Here is a 21,622-nt window from a genome sequence, read left to right as displayed (position 1 = left end):
TGGTGGCTCACCTAAAGATGGCTAAAATAAGGCCCTACATCCTGTATCACACTTCTTTACCCTTCAGTGACAGCTCTGTATCTCTCAGCTTGTCCAGAAATGCATGTGTAAAGTGTGCCCTTTAGTAACGTCTTATTGTCAATTCTACTTCCCTGCTGTAGGGGGAGCACAGGAGCGAGATATGCCAATTCCAGAGTCGAAAGAAATATAGTGAGGCCAGAAATCTTTGCTTTGGATTCTCTCTCTCTGCAACTGTCGACCCTGACCATTACCAGAGCCAACCAGCACAGACTCAGCACAGCCAGGCGGAGAATCGGGCACAGATAGCGTAGCGGGACCCCGGCTTTAGACGGCCGTGTTAGGCAGAGTGCACCCAGACAAATGCTTTTATTAGCTTTGTTGTTAAAAAGAGGGAAAAGGATGGTATTGGACTGGAACTGGAATTGGCAGAGACTCAAGATTGCTATAGTTCACATTTTATCGTAGAATTATTTAGGATAATTAAATAAGGGTATGATCACACACTCAACAGCTAAAATATGCATTAAATATGAATCACAGGTTGAATATGGTCATTTACTGTGGTCAAGATTCTCCTTTCCGTGGTGAACGGGGCACAATGCTTTCGTCTTGTGGTCATTAAGCTGTTTAACTTATCGCCACTAAAGACCACTAATCAGCCTCCCTAAAAATGAGGCGGCAGAAAAACAACCACCTGCCCTTTTCACCTCCTTGGAAGCCAAAAAAAACTGATACTCCATTGCTCAACATTTGGACGAGGTCAGGACTGTGAGTGTAGCCGAGTGTGTTTCTGTGTGTAGAGCATAGACAAGAGGCTGTTCTCCGGTGAGCCAAGCACAACTGTAATCTCCTCTGATCATTTGCCAGCATGCAGCCAGGCCCTGGCTGGGTAATGCACGTCACAGCTGTGGAATTTATGATGATTTGGAAAATGTCACACAGCATGTGGCCTGTAATGGAATCGCAAGTGATGGATACTCCGGGCCTCACAGGCGTGCTGTCAGAGGAGGTCCCTCTCTCTACTTGACTAACAGGAGGCACAAGAAAAAATGAAGGGAGCTGAGCTGTTATCTGCAGACACCCACCCACGACTCTTCCAACCCCCAAAATCTATAGCTGAAGCTATATCTGGAGATGCGGCGAGCTCACCGGCGGGGATGATGCCGATACGAAGTCCGCAAGGCATCAGCGCCTCGTCCGAGCGGCCCTGGTCCACGCCGGAGTCGCACTGCGTCCGGGAGATCAGGCCGTGCATGATTTCGCTGAACATGCCATCTCCGCCGACACAAACCACCCTGCAGATCAGAGAACGCTCATTACTTCACAGCAGGACAGGACAGGAATTTGTGAGTGAGGCCATCAAAGATTGTTCTGCATCTTCGGTTTTGGTGATTAAACACATTTGAAACGATGAAATAACTCATCAGATAGATCATCCAACTTTCCCAAGTTACCATCTTATCCATTTTGCACCTTTTTAAGCAGGAATTCCACCAATTTCCCCCAAATCCAGTCGTTAAGACTGAAGAGCCACTCCGTCTTTTGATGTAAAATAACGTACTGTATAGAAATCCAACAATTACACTATATGTCCAAAGGTTTGTGGACACCCCTACTAACAAATGCATTCAACAACTTTAAGTCACACCCATTGCTGACACAGATGTGCAAATGCACACACATACAGCTGGTCTAGTCCCTGTAGAGAAGTACTGCCAATAGAATAGGAGCAGATGAAGCTATGAGCACCATGCTGCCTAATAATGCCAGGCGTGGGCTAAAGGGGTATAAAGCCCCCCAGCATTGAGCTGTGGAGCAGTGGAAGAACTGTGTTCTCTGGAATGATGATGGAGGAGCTCCATCCAGTACTTTTCGGATGAGTTGGGGATGATGAGGAGGGATGGTGATCATCATCATCATCATCATCATTCAACATCCTGACTTCACTTAACACTCTAAAATCCTCACAGCAATGCTCCGTCCTCCAAAATCGTAGAGTAGAAAGTAGAAAGCCTTCTTCTCTGGACAGTAGAGACAGTTACTCCAACAAAAGCAGAACTTTTAATACCCTTAATTTCAGGTGTCCCAATACTTTTGCCCATCTTTTTTGCTTTTTCTTTCTACATTGACTTCCATTAAAAGTTGTGTTTTTTTCCTTCTCCTGTAAAGCTGTAATTTTGAAGATACAAGGGTTTTGTGTGAAAATGACCACAGCCCTTCAGGAGCTGACCAAAAATATTCCACATAATGGAGGGAGGGACCCTTATTTCTCGCCTTCATCCCAGTACATATCTGTGCTGATCCAGGGTCTGCTCTAGGACCAGTCTTCTCCTGGGAATTCCCTGCTGTCTCATGATCTGCCGAAATGAAAGCCCTGATCCAGAAGCAGCGGTTCCGATCGGAGCCACTTGGCCTCCGGTCTCGCTTTGATGCACGTTCCATGTGGTTGTCATCAAAGCTCATTTTCCTCTCCGCAGCAGTTACCATGCTGCCAACCAGCGCGGCGGTGCCAGCGGACTGCTGCACACTGAAATGTTAATCTAGTCTTTGCCGTGCAGGGGTGAATTCCTCGCTGAGCAAATTAAGGAGCAGCCCCGTGCCTACTGTGATCTCCGCTAACTCCAACTCACCCATCATACTTCTTCAGATCAGCCTCCGTCTTCAAGTGGTCCCTGGCATGATTTGCGCGCTCCGTCACTATGGAAACAAAGGCAAAGTCATGGTAACTGTGCATGCTGATGCGAGCTGGGAGGCTGATGGGAGGGAGAAAAACATCATTATCTTCATCTGCTAGTTAAATTGCAGTTTCGCTAGTGGCCTGATGGAGACAATCGATCATGCTACATCCGATGATAAAGTTCAACCCACAGCAAAACACATTCTCCAGCACATTTCATTACAAGGCCCGGCCTGTCAGGACTGACAAAGAGATTGTAACGTACAGGGGTGTCCTTGAAATGGATGGCTAGCAGAAGGCCGACAATGATGACAATGCACACCATAGGAAAAATATGGAGCTTATTAAAGTAGAGTCTGCCAGGCAAGCTTACTCGCTGTCTAACAATTCTGCTGTGGTATTTGTACAGGCATGCATGTGCTTTACCATTCCTAATAAATAAATAAATAAATAAATAAATAAAATGGCAGCATGGTAAAATACACCCTTTTTAAGCCCTACCTCTTAGTACTGTAATAGTACAGTTATTAAAGGATCACACAGGTGGAGGTTGGGGGTAAAGGGTTAATATGGTCACAGGAAGGTTAACAAAGAGGTGGCCATTGGGTTTAAAGAGTTAATAGAGTGACAAAGGTGAATAGGAAGGTTGAGGATGGGGTTAAAGAATTAATACAGTGTTATGAAGACTCATAAAGAGATGGAGGTTATGTTGCAAGGGTTAATACAGTAATAAGATAGTGAGTGGAGAGGTGGAGGTTGAGGTAAGATTTTAAAACAGTGGCATGAAAGGTATATAGAGAGGTGGAGCTTGGGGTTAAAGGGTTAATACAGAGATATGAACGTGAGCAGAGAGGTGATGGTCAGGTTTAAAGAGTTAATACAGTGTTTATAAAGGTAAATAGATGAGAGGTAGAGGTCATACAGTGATAAGTGGAATTAGATGGAGGAGAGGTTTAAAGGGTTAATATGGTGATATGAAGGTGAATCAAGTGAAGCTTGAATTTAAAGGGTTAAGGCAGTAATATAAAGGTGAGTAGAGAGGTGGAGTTCAGGGTTAAGGGGTTAATACAGTGTCAAATATAGATAAATAGGCGGAGGTTGGGTTTAACATGTTAATACAGTGTTAAAGTAAACAGAGGTGGAGGTCATGTTAAAAGTATTAATTCAACAATATAAAGGTAAACACAGAGGTGGAGGTCAGGTTTAAAGGGTTAATATAATAATATGAAGGTAATACAGAGGTGGGGGTCAGGTTTAAAGGGTTAATATAATAATATGAAGGTGAATAGAGGTGGGGGTCAGGTTTAAAGGGTTAATATAATAATATGAAGGTAATACAGGGTGGGGGTCAGGTTTAAAGGGTTAATATAATAATATGAAGGTGAATAGAGGTGGAGGTCAGGTTTAAAGGGTTAATATAATAATATGAAGGTAATACAGAGGTGGGGGTCAGGTTTCAAGGGTTAATATAATAATATGAAGGTAATACAGAGGTGGGGGTCAGGTTTCAAGGGTTAATATAATAATATGAAGGTGAATAGAGGTGGAGGTCAGGTTTAAAGGGTTAATATAATAATATGAAGGTAATACAGAGGTGGAGGTCAGGTTTAAAGGGTTAATATAATAATATGAAGGTAATACAGAGGTGGGGGTCAGGTTTAAAGGGTTAATATAATAATATGAAGGTAATACAGAGGTGGGGGTCAGGTTTAAAGGGTTAATATAATAATATGAAGGTAATACAGAGGTGGGGGTCAGGTTTAAAGGGTTAATATAATAATATGAAGGTGAATACAGAGGTAGGGGTCAGGTTTAAAGGGTTAATATAATAATATGAAGGTAATACAGAGGTGGGGGTCAGGTTTAAAGGGTTAATATAATAATATGAAGGTAATACAGAGGTGGAGGTCAGGTTTAAAGGGTTAATATAATAATATGAAGGTAATACAGAGGTGGGGGTCAGGTTTAAAGGGTTAATATAATAATATGAAGGTAATACAGAGGTGGGGGTCAGGTTTAAAGGGTGAATATAATAATATGAAGGTAATACAGAGGTGGGGGTCAGGTTTAAAGGGTTAATATAATAATATGAAGGTAATACAGAGGTGGGGGTCAGGTTTAAAGGGTTAATATAATAATATGAAGGTGAATAGAGGTGAAGATCAGGTTTAAAGGGTTAATATAATAATATGAAGGTAATACAGAGGTGGAGGTCATGTTTAAAGGGTTAATATAATAATATGAAAGTGATACAGAGGTGGGGGTCAGGTTTAAAGGGTTAATATAATAATATGAAGGTAATACAGAGGTGGAGGTCAGGTTTAAAGGGTTAATATAATAATATAAAGGTAATACAGAGGTGGGGGTCAGGTTTAAAGGGTTAATATAATAATATGAAGGTAATACAGAGGTGGGGGTCAGGTTTAAAGGGTTAATATAATAATATGAAGGTAATACAGAGGTGGGGGTCAGGTTTAAAGGGTTAATATAATAATATGAAGGTAATACAGAGGTGGGGGTCAGGTTTAAAGGGTGAATATAATAATATGAAGGTAATACAGAGGTGGGGGTCGGGTTTAAAGGGTTAATATAATAATATGAAGGTAATACAGAGGTGGGGGTCGGGTTTAAAGGGTTAATATAATAATATGAAGGTAATACAGAGGTGGAGGTCGGGTTTAAAGGGTGAATATAATAATATGAAGGTAATACAGAGGTGGGGGTCGGGTTTAAAGGGTTAATATAATAATATGAAGGTAATACAGAGGTGGGGGTCGGGTTTAAAGGGTTAATATAATAATATGAAGGTAATACAGAGGTGGAGGTCAGGTTTAAAGGGTTAATATAATAATATGAAGGTAATACAGAGGTGGAGGTCAGGTTTAAAGGGTTAATATAATAATATGAAGGTAATACAGAGGTGGGGGTCAGGTTTAAAGGGTGAATATAATAATATGAAGGTAATACAGAGGTGGGGGTCAGGTTTAAAGGGTTAATATAATAATATGAAGGTAATACAGAGGTGGGGGTCAGGTTTAAAGGGTTAATATAATAATATGAAGGTAATACAGAGGTGGGGGTCAGGTTTAAAGGGTTAATATAATAATATGAAGGTAATACAGAGGTGGGGGTCAGGTTTAAAGGGTTAATATAATAATATGAAGGTAATACAGAGGTGGGGGTCAGGTTTAAAGGGTTAATATAATAATATGAAGGTAATACAGAGGTGGGGGTCAGGTTTAAAGGGTTAATATAATAATATGAAGGTAATACAGAGGTGGGGGTCAGGTTTAAAGGGTTAATATAATAATATGAAGGTAATACAGAGGTGGGGGTCAGGTTTAAAGGGTTAATATAATAATATGAAGGGGAATACAGAGGTGGAGGTCAGGTTTAAAGGGTTAATATAATAATATGAAGGTAATACAGAGGTGGGGGTCAGGTTTAAAGGGTTAATATAATAATATGAAGGTGAATAGAGGTGGAGGTCAGGTTTAAAGGGTTAATATAATAATATGAAGGTAATACAGAGGTGGGGGTCAGGTTTAAAGGGTTAATATAATAATATGAAGGTGAATAGAGGTGGAGGTCAGGTTTAAAGGGTTAATATAATAATATGAAGGTAATACAGAGGTGGGGGTCAGGTTTAAAGGGTTAATATAATAATATGAAGGTGAATAGAGGTGGAGGTCAGGTTTAAAGGGTTAATATAATAATATGAAGGTAATACAGAGGTGGGGGTCAGGTTTAAAGGGTTAATATAATAATATGAAGGTAATACAGAGGTGGGGGTCAGGTTTAAAGGGTGAATATAATAATATGAAGGTAATACAGAGGTGGGGGTCAGGTTTAAAGGGTTAATATAATAATATGAAGGTAATACAGAGGTGGGGGGTCAGGTTTAAAGGGTTAATATAATAATATGAAGGTAATACAGAGGTGGGGGTCAGGTTTAAAGGGTTAATATAATAATATGAAGGTAATACAGAGGTGGGGGTCAGGTTTAAAGGGTTAATATAATAATATGAAGGTAATACAGAGGTGGGGGTCAGGTTTAAAGGGTTAATATAATAATATGAAGGTAATACAGAGGTGGGGGTCAGGTTTAAAGGGTTAATATAATAATATGAAGGGGATGATTCAGCAGTGGCTTAACCCTTTAAACCTGACCTCCACCCATCATGTCGTCACATATGACATATGATGTGTCGCTAATACTCCACTCTAGATCTACAACCCACCTCCACCACCGAAGCCCTGATGAATAAGCCTCCAATGTTTACAGACTATTAGAGCGGCCATTATCAGGAGCTTCGGTGACGTATAGACCTGTAAATAAAATCCACATCCTTGGGAGTATTTGGCAGGCAGAGCCATTTGCCAACCAAGATGAGTTTGCAGAGCATGAACACTCATTTTTTATTTAAATGTTAATGTAGGCGGCTGACGGGGACTCACCAATCACGTCGGTGGAAATGGAGGCGCGGGAAAAGATGGGGGCCACTTTCTGCTCGTAAATCCTCTTCCCGCGTTGTTTTCCTCCATAGGGATTTATGTAGACCAGCAAGCGCTTCGGTCGGGTGGCTGCAAATAGGAAGATGGGGGAGTCCGGGATGATCATTAACCAACAGGTTCCATTTGTTGAACAACAGAACCTCCAGCTTGACGTCAACAGCCGGAGGTTTTCATTAACAAACCCACTTCATCAAACCTCACGAGCTCGAGCAAATCTTCAAAAGTTGCCCCAGGACACCAGAGGACAGTTTTTCCAGACAGTGGCTAATGCAGCTTTTCTTAAAAAAGGGTCCTTGGGCCCCTCAACCCTTCTGAGAAATACACATTAGAGCAGGGGTGGGTGACGCCGGTCCACACCGACACATTCGGAGGGGCGCTAGCTCTCATCATTACAGGTGCAGCTAAACTGATTTTTTTTACCTCTAGGGGGTGCACTACCCAGGTTTGGAACAGCAAAAGGAATTTACCAGCATTCAACAGCTGGCTTTGTAGACCATCTTAATTACGTACGATAAAATTTTATTATTTTTTTGCTCCTGGGCTAGAGGTGTGGAGCGCAATTCACTTCAACTCCACTGCAGTAAATACAAATCACCCCCTTATAGAAAAACATGTTTCTCCAAAACACCAGCTTTACAAGTCAATGTAAAGGCTTCTATTCCAAACCATTTTAGGGCATTTCAATTGGTCCATTCATTATGAAATTCTGATACAGTATAAAGAACAACTGCCAGATTCACACAAAGGAGAAAAGTGAGAAATGGCAAAAATAAGACATGAGGTTTTTGCATGGCAATAAAACATTTTAAAACATATATAAAAATAAAAATGTCACATTATGCACATATTAAATCAGCTTAACCCTAAGCTAACCTCAGTAATCCCAACTACATTATATGGCCAAATGAGCAGGTGTCCCAATACTTTTGTCCATTTTTAAGGACTATACTTGGCCAAGGGATTTATATCCCTCTCTTGTAACTTTGGAAATTTGGTGCCCGGATCCTGGTGAGATCAGAGTTTCAGTCAGGCAGGTCTAGTTTCAATAAGCCAAACACTGAATAAAAGAACCAGAACAGGACACGCAGCGGGAAACGGATCCAGTCAGTGCAGGGGTATAATCATTACAGTCGTACAAGATCATACATCAATGGGTGTCTCTACAACAGCAACACTTATTATACTAGGTCAGTTCCAGAGGGGCGGGGGGGGATAAGTGTAAGGACATACTCAATAGTGCGAGCTGCTCCCTGATGGCTTGGACCCACTGCAGACACAGCTTCCTATCAGTGCAATGGAGGGTGACTTCACTGCACCGCCAGCGGTGCTTCAGAGTCCTCTCCACATAGGACACTACAGCGAGAAGAAGGTCAGAAAGTTAGAGTTACACTGAGACTGTGCAAACTGTTAGGAAAGAAACTGGGGGAAAGGTCATCCCCAGCTCATCTTCCAGCCAATCTGTACAATAATCTTCTTCATCTTCAGATAAAAGAGTGGACACCAGCACGTCTCTCACCAGTCAGGGTATATCCCATTATCAGGGAACAGCAGCAGCATGCCTGAAAGCCTGCTGAGAACATGCATGTCTGCATACCTGTGAAAGCATGCTGGTTGGAACCAGCTGGGGTTTGAGGAACCTTCTGCCATTTCCCTACATCGGTGCTCGGGCAGTCCTCCTCCGTCTCCTGGACGGATATGATCTCACACACCGGCACGCAGTGGATGCCTGCTGAAGAAGAAACAAAAGAGAACCAAAAATCACTAATGAGGACAGTTACAGTGCAGCTTCTACTCAGCTTTTAAAAGGCCATCAACCTCTTAAACTTCAATTATCCTAGAAATGCATAAACAGACGCTTCGTAACCGATGTCAATTGGGGCTGAAACAATTATTCGAGTAATTCAATTACAAAATAAGTTTGAATTTGCCTCAAGGCTTCATTTAATCCAGGTCAGCAAAGTCTTTTAGACTTTTAATGTCTCTACTATGGCCGATATAGCTCCCCGCATCAGATTCAACCCTTGACTCTGGCCTACAAAGCCAAGACTGGACCAGCCGGCCCCTCCGTACTTGATGGCGATGGTCAAAAGCTGATCTGCACCAAGAGCCCTTCCAGTTTCAAGTACGGCTCGGCTCGACCCGCCATCCTTTAAGATCCACGGAAGACGAGCGTCCAGACTTTTTACTGTCCTGCACCGAGGTGGTGGAACGAGCTTCCCCTGGGTGTCCGAACAGCAGAGTCCAACGCTCACTGTCCTCAAACCCAGACTGAAGACCCTCCTCTTCTAAGAGTACTCAGGTGAAAAGAGTACTATGGTCTTCATATTGACTTGTGTTTAGTAGAGTCTAAGATTAGAGGAGCTTTAAACTAGCTGAGGTTATTCTTCAGTAAATTATACACTCTGGAGAAGAGCGTCTGCTAAATGCTGTAAATGTAAATGCTTCTCTCCCGGCTGGTTTTACACAGACTCTTATAACCGCACCGCATTTCACAGATTTAAGGTGGAGATGTATTTTGCTCTCTATGGCGATGGTGGAAAATGAAGAGACCGGTGAGCGAGTGAGTGTGGGACGGTTTCACGCTGCGGACAGTGGCGGACAGTGGCGGACAGTGTAGTGCAGGGTATTCACTGTATAAACAGACCTGGCCTTAACACCATAACGGTACTTTGTCAGTGGTGAAGCACCTGAACCGAAAGCCTCCTAACGTGAACTGCACTTCTCCAAGTGCACTCGGAGCCTCTACAGCGTATGATTACTCTACAGCGTATAATTACTGTTGCTCAAAACACACATTTCCCCATACATAAGGTGGTAATAATAAATGCAACAGATGGACAAATTCATTAATGCCCACATCAATGACCGCATTCAATAGCATAAACATTTACTTTTAAAGAAGATTGGGAAATGATAGGGAAATATACTTATAGTTCTTTACTCTTTATTCTCAGAGGGACTAATCCTGTTTTTAAGAGAAAACTAAGGACAAATAGGCTAACCTATGATTTCATGATTTTTTCCATGTACATCAGAAAAGTCTCACAGAAAGGCCGAATAATAAATGGGCTTAGTCCTGGAGCCAATAAGCCAAAAGATTTTAAGCTTTGATCTAGTAAAAGTGTCAAGTTTAAATAAAAACCTTTTATGTGGAATAACAGCCAACTGCTTGTATGATTTATAGAGATACACTGATCCATCTTTTCGTGTTCCGATACAGATACCGATACATGAACTTTGAGTAACGGCCGATACCCGATACTGATCCGATACCATTGTCGAATTAATAAACCGTAAATCTCACCATGTGGGAGAGTTAAGGCATCAGGATTGACTTATAGTTTGCTTTAATGTTATGTTAGGTGGTATTAATGTTATGGCTGATCGGGTGTAATGTTGCTTGACTGGCCGTCACAGCCTTCTTGTTAACCTTGGCTAACACTGACCTTTTATCCTGCGTATTGCGCAACATTTCTCCAGAACTCCAGCAGTGTATAAACACTGCTCTGGCTTCCGTCCACAGCGACCGGTTTTGGAAACAGCCCTGGTCCTTATCTGCTGCTGCTGTCTGACACTGCCCAAGGTCACCCCGTCACAGCCCATACAGTTCCCATACTGTAGCCCTTCTCCCTCTCAGCACTCAAAGCTTTCCATCAGAGACTCTTAATACCAGCAGCCTGGACGGCGAGCTGAAGGAGTCAGAGTCCAGTCTGAAGAGAGCACGATTAAGACTGCAGTCTCAGTAACTGGATCACAGGACCTGGCTTTAATAGGGTTGAAGGACATAACGGAGACATCAGACTGATCCTGCGCAGACACCGTAAGGTCAAGTGTCTCATTCTACTGACGAACGACGAAGATGCCTGAAGCTTTAACGTCCACCTGGACGCTAATGACCACAGCCGTGGACCCTGGGCCCTTTCCCTCAGTCAGGAAACTCCTGGTCCAGGAAGTCAAGGTCCTGGACCTTGGTAGCACCCAGCGTTTCTTCACCCACAGTCATCAAGCCTGTTGAAACCCGGCGCTAGAAGTGTTCTTGAGGGTCCGAAATTGGGAGGGGTTTTGGTTGTACTGGGAGGGGTTTTGCACAAACTGGGAGGGGGTTAGGTTGTACTGGGAGTGTTTTTTGCGCAAACTGGGAGGGTTTGTTGAAACTGGGAGGGGTTTAGGTTGTACTGGAAAAGATTTTGGTTGTACTGGAAAGGGTTTAGGTTGTACTGGTAGGCATTTAGGTTGTACTGGAAAGGGTTTAGGTTGTACTGGTAGGCATTTAGGTTGTACTGGAAAGGGTTTAGGTTGTACTGGTAGGCGTTTAGGTTGAAACTGGGAAGGGTTTAGGCTGTACTGGGAAGGGTTTAGGCTGTACTGGGAAGGGTTTAGGCTGTACTGGGAAGGGTTTAGGCTGTACTGGTAGGCGTTTTGCTGAAACTGGGAAGGGTTTAGGCTGTACTGGTAGGCGTTTTGCTGAAACTGGGAAGGGTGTAGGCTGTACTGGTAGGCGTTTTGCTGAAACTGGGAAGGGTTTATGTTGTACTGGGAGGGGTTTCGGGTGGGGAATGTATCTTGGAGAGATGGAGGTGTTCACACTGCTATAACGAGGCTCAGGCGTGTTTGAGTGATGGGATCAGTATCTGGTTTAAGTGAGTCTTGGGTGAGTTTACATCTGCACTTTTATGACAAACCTGCCGGTCATCTGCGCTGGAGAGACCTCCGGACATTAACTGCCCTCCTGTTGGCTGTGCTGAAGCCCAATAAAGATTTCTGAGAAATGCTGAAGACCAGTGAGTGCTCTGTTAAACGGTGCAGGCCTCGACTCTGAGTTTACCTGAAGCTAGAACCGCTTTCTTACTGCTCTACACTCAGGGTTCTTTAAGCAATAGCACAGATTAAACTGCTGAAATTCTCTTTAATAAAAACGGTTCTTTATGAGCATCGTTCAAAGAACCTTTGAGTGTACGGAGGACGGGCCAGCCGCTGGGTCAGTGATGTACGGTCATAAAGAGTCTGTGAACTAGGCTAGTGGAAATACCACAAAACAATAGCTGACATTCCAACAGATCCCGGTTTCACAGAGTTCACTGAGGTCTGTTAACAAATCCAGTTCTGAGCATCGGTGGTGCAGCAATGGTCTTCAATAGAGGAAAAACATCTCCACAGGACATCCACCAGCCCTGTGTCCTGCTCCACAGCTCAATGCTGGGGGGGCTTTACACCCCTCTATAGCCCCCACCTGGCATTAGGCATGAGGAAGCCAGCCAGACATCTGCTCAAACAGCCATCAGTCCCATTAAATCAGCTCACAGACGCCAGAAAGTCCTGGGACACCGCTTAGACAGTTGCACCACTCAGGAGTCTGAGGCCCTGATTAGGCCTAATAAAGAACACTGGCAGACTGCAGGTTATGTGGTTATCAGAATAATGACAATGAGTAATATTAAACTTCCAGTATATCATTACGCAACAACCTCGTATCTCCATTTAGGACTTTTTATGACTTTAAATTTGGCAGTCGTCCTTTATGCTTATGGTCATTACACTGATGACTGCAATCCTGTAAAATTCAAAGCTTTTTATGTGATTTAGCTTGAAAGAATGAACACAAGCATACATGCATCAGCCATAACATTAAAACCACCTGCCTAATGTTGTGTAGGTCCTCCTTATACTGCCAAAACAGCTTGACACTCATTAAGTCCTGCAGGTTGTGAGGCAGGACCTCCATGAAAATCAACAAACAAATATTATCAATTTATTTATTCCTTTATTTTATTTATATTTTTATTTATTTTTCATCAAATTTTCAGCGAATGACTTGTTTTTTCATTATGGATTAATCCGCTGAGTATTTTCTCCACAAACTGACTGATCAAATGTTAGGAAAACTAAAAACTGCCAATTTTTCTGCATAATTAATAATTCCATTTGATAATATTGCATACTTTTCTGAATATAATTTGCGTACAATAAAATTTAGTTGCATGAACTGCCACCAATCTTTACATGCAACCTATTCATTAATAATCAATACTGTGTTTAAAAATCATATCAAATCATAATATACTAATATATCAATACTATCCTACACCACCACCTCACAAGTCCCACCACTCCAGTCCCTCCAATTCCCCTCAGAAACGCTGGGCACATGAAGCCAGGCGGTCACGCCATCTCGCTGGATGACGTCATTACCTGTGGTCATGAAAACTGCGGAAGAAGCTTGTGGCCTCGAAGACAACACCGCTGCGGGCCTTAAAATATTTAGTGTCAGGACAGACAGCGATGGTGGTGGTGGTGGTGGTGGTGGTTCGAGAACAGTGTGAACCAGGCCTGTGGGAGGTATAGGGAGGGAGGTATAAGCCCAGGCTTTGCAGGCAGCCCTCTCTGCGCATACACAAGCTGGAGCAGGCCCGTCAGCAGCGCTGTAATGCGGCAGGAGGGGTTTTTTTTTTAGGTCATTGCTGACGCTTATATAACATCTTCTCCAACCTTCTCTGCCGGCTCTCTGAGCAGCCGCCTGTCTGCCGTCCGGCCCAGGCTTGGATCTGGCCTTCGTTAAACATGGGTTTAGCGCGAAACACAAATATTCCAACCACAAATAATCTCTTTTGTGTCCCTTTCCCCACTCCACGCATGCAGGGAGGAGCTCGCCGGGCCAGGCGCTGGGTTAAATTACACAGAGGACGAGCTGGGTACACATTACGCCTGGGCTGTCAACACAGCCATGATTCAGCCTGGCACCGGCGAGCGGCCGGCATGCAGAGGGAGAAAATCGGGCTGAAGAAAGGAGCCATGGTTTAGGGAGGGCGGTCTGCCCACCGTCAGCGTATCTGATTACGTTAATGAAGTGGTATTTGTCCGTCAATGGGAACGTAAATAAACATCAGAGCCTGCAGAAAGGCATGCGGGGCATGAGCGGTATGGGGATAGGGTAAATGCTCAGGGTTATTACACCATAGAGCATTTACATACGTTACTGATCCACCCATTTCACCACGGAAAATTCTTATTTACGCAGAAACCACCCTTCATTCCTCTCATTTCCAGTCAGACCAAACAGAAAATTACATAAAATATCCCTCATAAGTCTCACAAACTAAATCTAATATCAGCTGATTCTGCGTTTCCATCCTTCCCTTCATTACAGCTTCCATTATTCGGCATTACTGTGCACCACACCAGCAGAGGCCCTTTACCCATGATCAGCCAGACCACTGGTTGCTCATCGTCTGTGGGCATTTCTAAACTAGGCAGACGATGATGATGATTGCTGGCGGCAATCAATCAATAAATCAATCAATTAATTAATTAATTACTAAGCCAAAGCAGTATGCCATACTCTACTGGCTATAGTTGCTGGGAGCCAGGGTTCAGGGCCTTGCTCAGAGGCCCAACAGTGGCAGCTTAGCAAACCCAGGTATCAAACCCACAACCCCGTCATAGAGTTTTTTATTATTAAGAATTACTGTCTCGGTATCAGCGCTGATACCGGCACTTACACACAGTATCAGTAATAGAGAGCACCAATTCAATGACGCTCACTGACGCCATGCTTTTTTTTTTTTATAAACATAGAGGATTTTGGTTTGCAGACTTTATGAAACCAAACATTTAAGCAACCAGTAACAGCCAGTCATAAATAGTTATTACTAGGGATGCACAGATATTGAATTTCTTGGGTCGTATGACAACCGATGATTAGCACATTGTTGTGGCCGAAATTAAAAAAACTTAACTTTTCAGTATTAAAAATAAATAAATAAATAAATCACATTCTAATCCATATATGAACTCCTTTTAAAAACCTTCAGTAATTCACTTTACACAGCAATAAACATACAAGCATACAAGCTTAAGCAGTCAACGAAATCCCTGGTCCAGGCTCAGGTCAATGCCTACACAAAAAGTCCTTGTATGGCGCTCCTCTCCACCGACAGCATGATCCCTTACCGAAACACAAAGGCATAGCCTTCATCTTACTGATATTACTGCCCTCCGTCCACCCTTTCATACCAACATCTCCAATGCGTTACAAAGAGCATCCTGTTTCAGCCCGGAGTTCACATTACCGTCTTTATTCATGTCCTAAAGTCAGGCCGCTTTTAATATCGTACACCAGAACTCGTTAACTTTTAACAGAGCTCTTCTACGTTTAAAAGGCAAAGTCTTCCATTACGGGACTTTGTAAGTTTCCAAGAAATTCAACAAAGTACAGGGCGTCTACAGTCTCTTCAGCAGGAAGGAAACCTAACTCCAGAGCTGTCCTGCCCTCGGGACAAGGTCTGCTCAGTCCTCAGAAAAAGGCCTGAATAGACCTCGGGCACGGGCTCACAGTCCCCATACTGGCGCATTCCTAGACAAAAGCAGTGCTGGCGGATCTACAGCTTACCCTGTTAAAGGAGGGTTCTTTCCAGGTCTCCAGGCCTTTATTTACTTATTTTTAAAAGGGAATTATTTAATTAATTAGTTTATTTTTTTAATACAAATATTTAATTAATTTGTTTTTTAAATTAATTATTTTTTTTTAATACTTAATAATACAGCATCTATCCATTTATAGAAGCTCTCTAGTATCTAGAATATCTGTGAGACTTAGAGCTGGGCGATATGGAAAACAAATTATATCACGATTATATCATATATAAATTATATCATCGCATTTTTTTACGATATTTATCGCAATATCTCATCATGTAAACAAAATCTTTATAATTTTATTTTTTTTAAAACTGCTGTCCAAATACTCTCCAATACAGAGTACCGTGATTTTTACTTAAAATATGCTGCCCTCTATTGAATTAAATAAGACTGATTACACATTAATTACAATGAAACATGCAGTTTTTAATAATAATAACTAATAAAAGCATGTTTTTGACCACAATAACAAAATTTATCATGATACGATAAAATATTGTCATATTGCCCAGCTCTAATAAGACTACCCATTCATCTACATACAGTATGAATCCATCCACAATTCCTAGATCTACATGATCTATAGATTTCTTCAGTATCTAACCAGTGTCTATTTATATATTGAGTTTTTCATCCATTTCTAGGACCAATCTACTGGTCCCAGAAATGAATTAATAATAATTCCAATAAATGATATTGTTGCGATCATTATTTGCCACTGATACAGTGATCATATAATATTATATAATATATAATAATGAATTTACACCATTTCAGACTATTCAAATAATTAATAATAACTGTCTGAACAAATAAATTACATTTAAATATCCTAAATTAATCAAATAAATAAAATAAACACACTGTATTTAAGCAGAGTGGACACACCGGCTCCTCCACTGTAATGAGCTCTCCTCACTAATTAAACACAACGGGCATTATCGAGGTCAGTAACATGACTGAGGTGATATATCGTACGATAAATACCAATTCTAACACCACAAATACAAAAACCAGCACAAGGGAGTTCTGTGTGTGAAGCCGGGACGAGGACAGCTGGAGCGTCCACCTGTCCTCGTGTCGGTCATGTGAAACCAGGCTGAGGGACTGCTCAACCGCACACGACTGGAATCCACCATCATGATGCATGACGGCGGTAAACATGCCGACAGCAGCAGCTCCACCGAGGCAGCGCTCAGGAAGGGGAAGTGAGCCTGAGACCAGACGTGCTCCGAGCTGCTGCTGTGTCAGACCCAGCTGAAGGAGGGTCATGTCTACAGGCCTTCTCGGGAACTGATTAACATCTCAGAAACTTTAATAAATTAATAAAAAAACCTGTAACCGTACTCTCACTTCAGCTCTGTTTACAGCACAGCCAGTAAATGATCCACGAGAACTCGCGACTCAGGTCAACCACTTTAGAGGACACTGAAATATTAACAGCTCAGTCCCTGATGATTAGCAGTCGGAGTACCTAAATCACAGTACATAACCATCTACAGAACCTAAATCACAGTACATAACCATCTACAGAACCTAAATCACAGTACATAACCATCTACAGAACCTAAATCACAGTACATAACCAACTACAGAACCTAAATCACAGTACATAACCAACTACAGAACCTAAATCACAGTACATAACCAACTACAGAACCTAAATCACAGTACATAACCAACTACAGAACCTAAATCACAGTACATAACCAACTATAGTACCTAAATCACAGTACATAACCAACTATAGTACCTAAATCACAGTACATAACCATCTACAGAACCTAAATCACAGTATATAACCATCTACAGAACCTAAATCACAGTACATAACATCTACAGAACCTAAATCACAGTACATAACCAACTATAGTACCTAAATCACAGTACATAACCATCTACAGAACCTAAATCACAGTATATAACCATCTACAGAACCTAAATCACAGTATATAACCATCTACAGAACCTAAATCACAGTACATAACATCTACAGAACCTAAATCACAGTACATAACCAACTATAGTACCTAAATCACAGTACATAACCAACTATAGTACCTAAATCACAGTACATAACCATCTACAGAACCTAAATCACAGTACATAACCATCTACAGAACCTAAATCACAGTACATAACCATCTACAGAACCTAAATCACAGTACATAACATCTACAGAACCCAATCACAGTACATAACATCTACAGAACCCAATCACAGTACATAACCATCTACAGAACCTAAATCACAGTACATAACATCTACAGAACCTAAATCAAAGTATATAACCAACTACAGAACCTAAATCACAGTACATAACCATCTACAGAACTTAATGACCGTATATAACCATCTACAGTACCTAGTCACAGTACATAACCATCTACAGTACCTAGTCACAGTACATAACCATCTACAGTACCCAATCACAGTATATAACCATCTACAGAACCCAATCACAGTATATAACCATATACAGTACCTAATCACAGTCCATAACCATCTACAGTACCTAATCACAGTCCATAACCATCTACAGTACCTAGTCACAGTACATAACCATCTACAGTACCCAATCACAGTATATAACCATCTACAGAACCCAATCACAGTATATAACCATATACAGTACCTAATCACAGTCCATAACCATCTACAGTACCTAATCACAGTCCATAACCATCTACAGAACTTAATGACCGTATATAACCATCTACAGTACCTAATCACAGTATATAACCATCTACAAAACCCAATCACAGTATATAACCATCTACAGAACCTAATCACAGTATATAACCATCTACAGTACCTAATCACAGTATATAACCATCTACAGTACCTAATCACAGTATATAACCATCTACAGTACCTAATCACAGTATATAACCATCTACAGAACCCAATCACAGTATATAACCATCTACAGAACCTAATCACAGTATATAACCATCTACAGAACCTAATCACAGTATATAACCATCTACAGTACCTAATCACAGTATATTACCAACTACAGAACCCAATCACAGTATATAACCATCTACAGTACCTAATCACAGTATATAACCATCTACAGAACTTAATGACCGTATATAACCATCTACAGTACCTAATCACAGTATATAACCATCTACAGAACCCAATCACAGTATATAACCATCTACAGTACCTAATCACAGTATATAACCATCTACAGAACTTAATGACCGTATATAACCATCTACAGTACCTAATCACAGTATATAACCATCTACAGTACCTAATCACAGTATATAACCATCTACAGTACCTAATCACAGTCCATAACCATCTACAGAACTTAATGATCGTATATAACCATCTACAGTACCTAATCACAGTATATAACCATCTACAGAACCCAATCACAGTATATAACCATCTACAGAACCCAATCACAGTATATAACCATCTACAGTACCTAATCACAGTATATAACCATCTACAGTACCTAATCACAGTCCATAACCATCTACAGAACCTAATCACAGTCCATAACCATCTACAGAACTTAATGACCGTATATAACCATCTACAGTACCTAATCACAGTATATAACCATCTACAGAACTTAATGACCGTATATAACCATCTACAGTACCTAATCACAGTATATAACCATCTACAGTACCTAATCACAGTATATAACCATCTACAGTACCTAATCACAGTATATAACCATCTACAGTACCTAATCACAGTATATAACCATCTACAGAACTTAATGACCGTATATAACCATCTACAGTACCTAATCACAGTATATAACCATCTACAGTACCTAATCACAGTATATAACCATCTACAGAACCCAATCACAGTATATAACCATCTACAGTGTGCGGTATGTCTATGTAGTATCCCATCTATATACAGTAAACATCTACTGTATCCATCTATATACAATATCTATCCAGCTACAGTTTATATTCAGTAGTGTTATACAGTAGATATATAGAGACAGTAGATCAGTATCAGAGGGATAGATACTGTCTGAACAGATATTGTGTGTGTATATATATATATATATATATAACATGTATATATACACACACACACATGTACATACACATATCAGTTCAGACAGTATCTATCCCTCTGATACTGATCTACTGTCTCTACACATGTATTTATTTATTTATTCAGTCTACGAGCGCAGTGCCTTTAGTCTTTAGTATCTTTATTTTACTTTACTTTTATTTTAGTGTTTTTTTCTTGTTGTAAACATTACATTATATTATTTTTATTTATTTATTTATTATAAAGTCTCGTCTGATCTATCTTTTAACTCTGTATTCTAACTGTTAGGATGAGTTTACAGCTTTAGTGAAGCTCTCTGAGCTGCAGGACCTGAACCAGACAGACAGGCAGGCAGACAGACAGGCAGGCAGACAGGCAGATAGACAGGCAGATAGACAGGCAGATAGACAGACAGGCACACAGACAGACAGGCAGATAGACAGGCAGATAGACAGACAGGCAGATAGACAGGCAGATAGACAGACAGGCAGACAGACAGGCAGACAGGCAGGCAGACAGACAGACAGGCAGACAGACAGGCAGACAGACAGGCAGATAGACAGACAGGCAGATAGACAGGCAGGCAGACAGACAGGCACACAGACAGACAGGCACACAGACAGACAGGCACACAGACAGACAGACAGGCAGACAGACAGCTGTGCTGCGCTCAGCACTACCGCAGCAGGCCTCGGTGCAGGGCCGGCCTGTCTCACCACCCTGAATCCAGCGGCCCTAAAAGGTCATGGCACTGAAATTTGGCTATTGTGCGCACACACACACAGACACACACACACACACACACACACACACACACACACACACAGACACACACAGACACACACACACACACACACACACACACACACACACACACAGCATTAGGCTCCCGAGTGGAGCGCAGGAGCCCTCGGCCATGCAGGCGTCTGTCTTACCGGCTTTGAGGGGGCCGTACACGCTGGCAGCGCCTCCGCGCCTCCTGCTGCTCCCCACCTCCTCCACCACCTCCCTCCACGACAGAAGGGCGCTGCTGAGAGACACCTCACACACTCGGCTCTCCACCCCGAGCTGAGCGCACAGCAGCCTGGGCTGCTTCTCCATTGTTCCGCGGGGGGAAGGACAGCAGCCACGGCCAGTTACAGCCGCGTTATCTGGAGCTCATCGCCGAGCCCCAGGGTTAAGGCTTCTCCCGGCCCTCTGCGGGGTCTCCTGCGGGTCTCCTGCGGGTCTCCTGCGGGTCTCCTGCGGGTCTCCTGCGGCTCTTCACGCAGCGGCTCTTCCTCCCTGATAACAAACAGCTCCGGCGCACTTGCGTCATCCTCCGCGTGAGCCTCCGGTGGGAGGGGCCAAACGCGGTCAACGGACAGCCCCCTTTCCAGGTCTGCGCTCGCGCGCTTACAGACGCAGTACAGACTTGAGGCTGCAGCCCCAGTCCACACGAGGCACCTCCCAGCTGCAGGGCGCGTCCCAAGTGCATAGGGACGAGCAAAGCTACCTAGTGTTTGAGCATGTAGTACATAGACTAGCTGAAAGAGTCAAGTTGAGTACACTCAAATGTCCACTAAGCACTATGTAGTGCACTACTTAGGGTACAGGCATCTAGGTAAGGGTGTCTGAACACATAGTCTAGATTTTTTAGTGCTCTCTAACAATCCCACAATGCACCACAATAAGTAGTCTACAAACAATATCTGTGCCCTACTCACTATATAGTGCACTACTTAGGGTACAGACCTTTTTGTGCACTACAATCCCATAATGCACCACAATAAGTAGTCTACAAACAATATCTGTGTCTAAAACGGTGCCCTACTCACTATATAGTGCACTACTTAGGGTGCAGACACCACTACCAAATTAAGGGTTCTACAATTTGGTAGTGGTGTCTGAAAACATAGTGTTGATTTTTTTAGTGCTCTCTAACAATCCCACAATGCACCACAATGAGTG

The 21,622-nt window shown here is 42.2% G+C and overlaps 1 protein-coding gene across 2 annotated transcripts in view; it reads right to left on the bottom strand.

Annotated features, from left to right (window-relative positions):
- cerk (ceramide kinase) overlaps positions 1-20,990 on the bottom strand; it is a 36,089-nt gene extending 15,099 nt beyond the window's left edge. Inside the window, exons 1-6 of one of the 2 annotated variants that reach the window (XM_072673267.1) lie at positions 20,608-20,990; positions 8,808-8,942; positions 8,444-8,566; positions 7,157-7,282; positions 2,652-2,718; positions 1,171-1,316 (exon numbers count right to left, since the gene is read on the bottom strand). In XM_072673267.1, the coding sequence (XP_072529368.1) occupies positions 1,171-1,316; positions 2,652-2,718; positions 7,157-7,282; positions 8,444-8,566; positions 8,808-8,942; positions 20,608-20,773 (763 nt within the window). In that variant the 5' untranslated portion in view covers positions 20,774-20,990. The remainder of the gene's footprint in view (positions 1-1,170; positions 1,317-2,651; positions 2,719-7,156; positions 7,283-8,443; positions 8,567-8,807; positions 8,943-20,607) is intronic. The other variant, XM_072673268.1, reaches the window with a different exon arrangement.
- Between the last annotated feature and the right edge of the window lie 632 nt (positions 20,991-21,622).

Source organism: Salminus brasiliensis, chromosome 2 (assembly GCF_030463535.1).
Source record: "Salminus brasiliensis chromosome 2, fSalBra1.hap2, whole genome shotgun sequence".
NCBI classification, from domain to species: domain Eukaryota; kingdom Metazoa; phylum Chordata; class Actinopteri; order Characiformes; family Bryconidae; genus Salminus; species Salminus brasiliensis.
The sequence above is the reverse complement of the archived record's forward strand: the minus strand, read 5'-3'. Positions and strand labels throughout refer to the sequence as shown.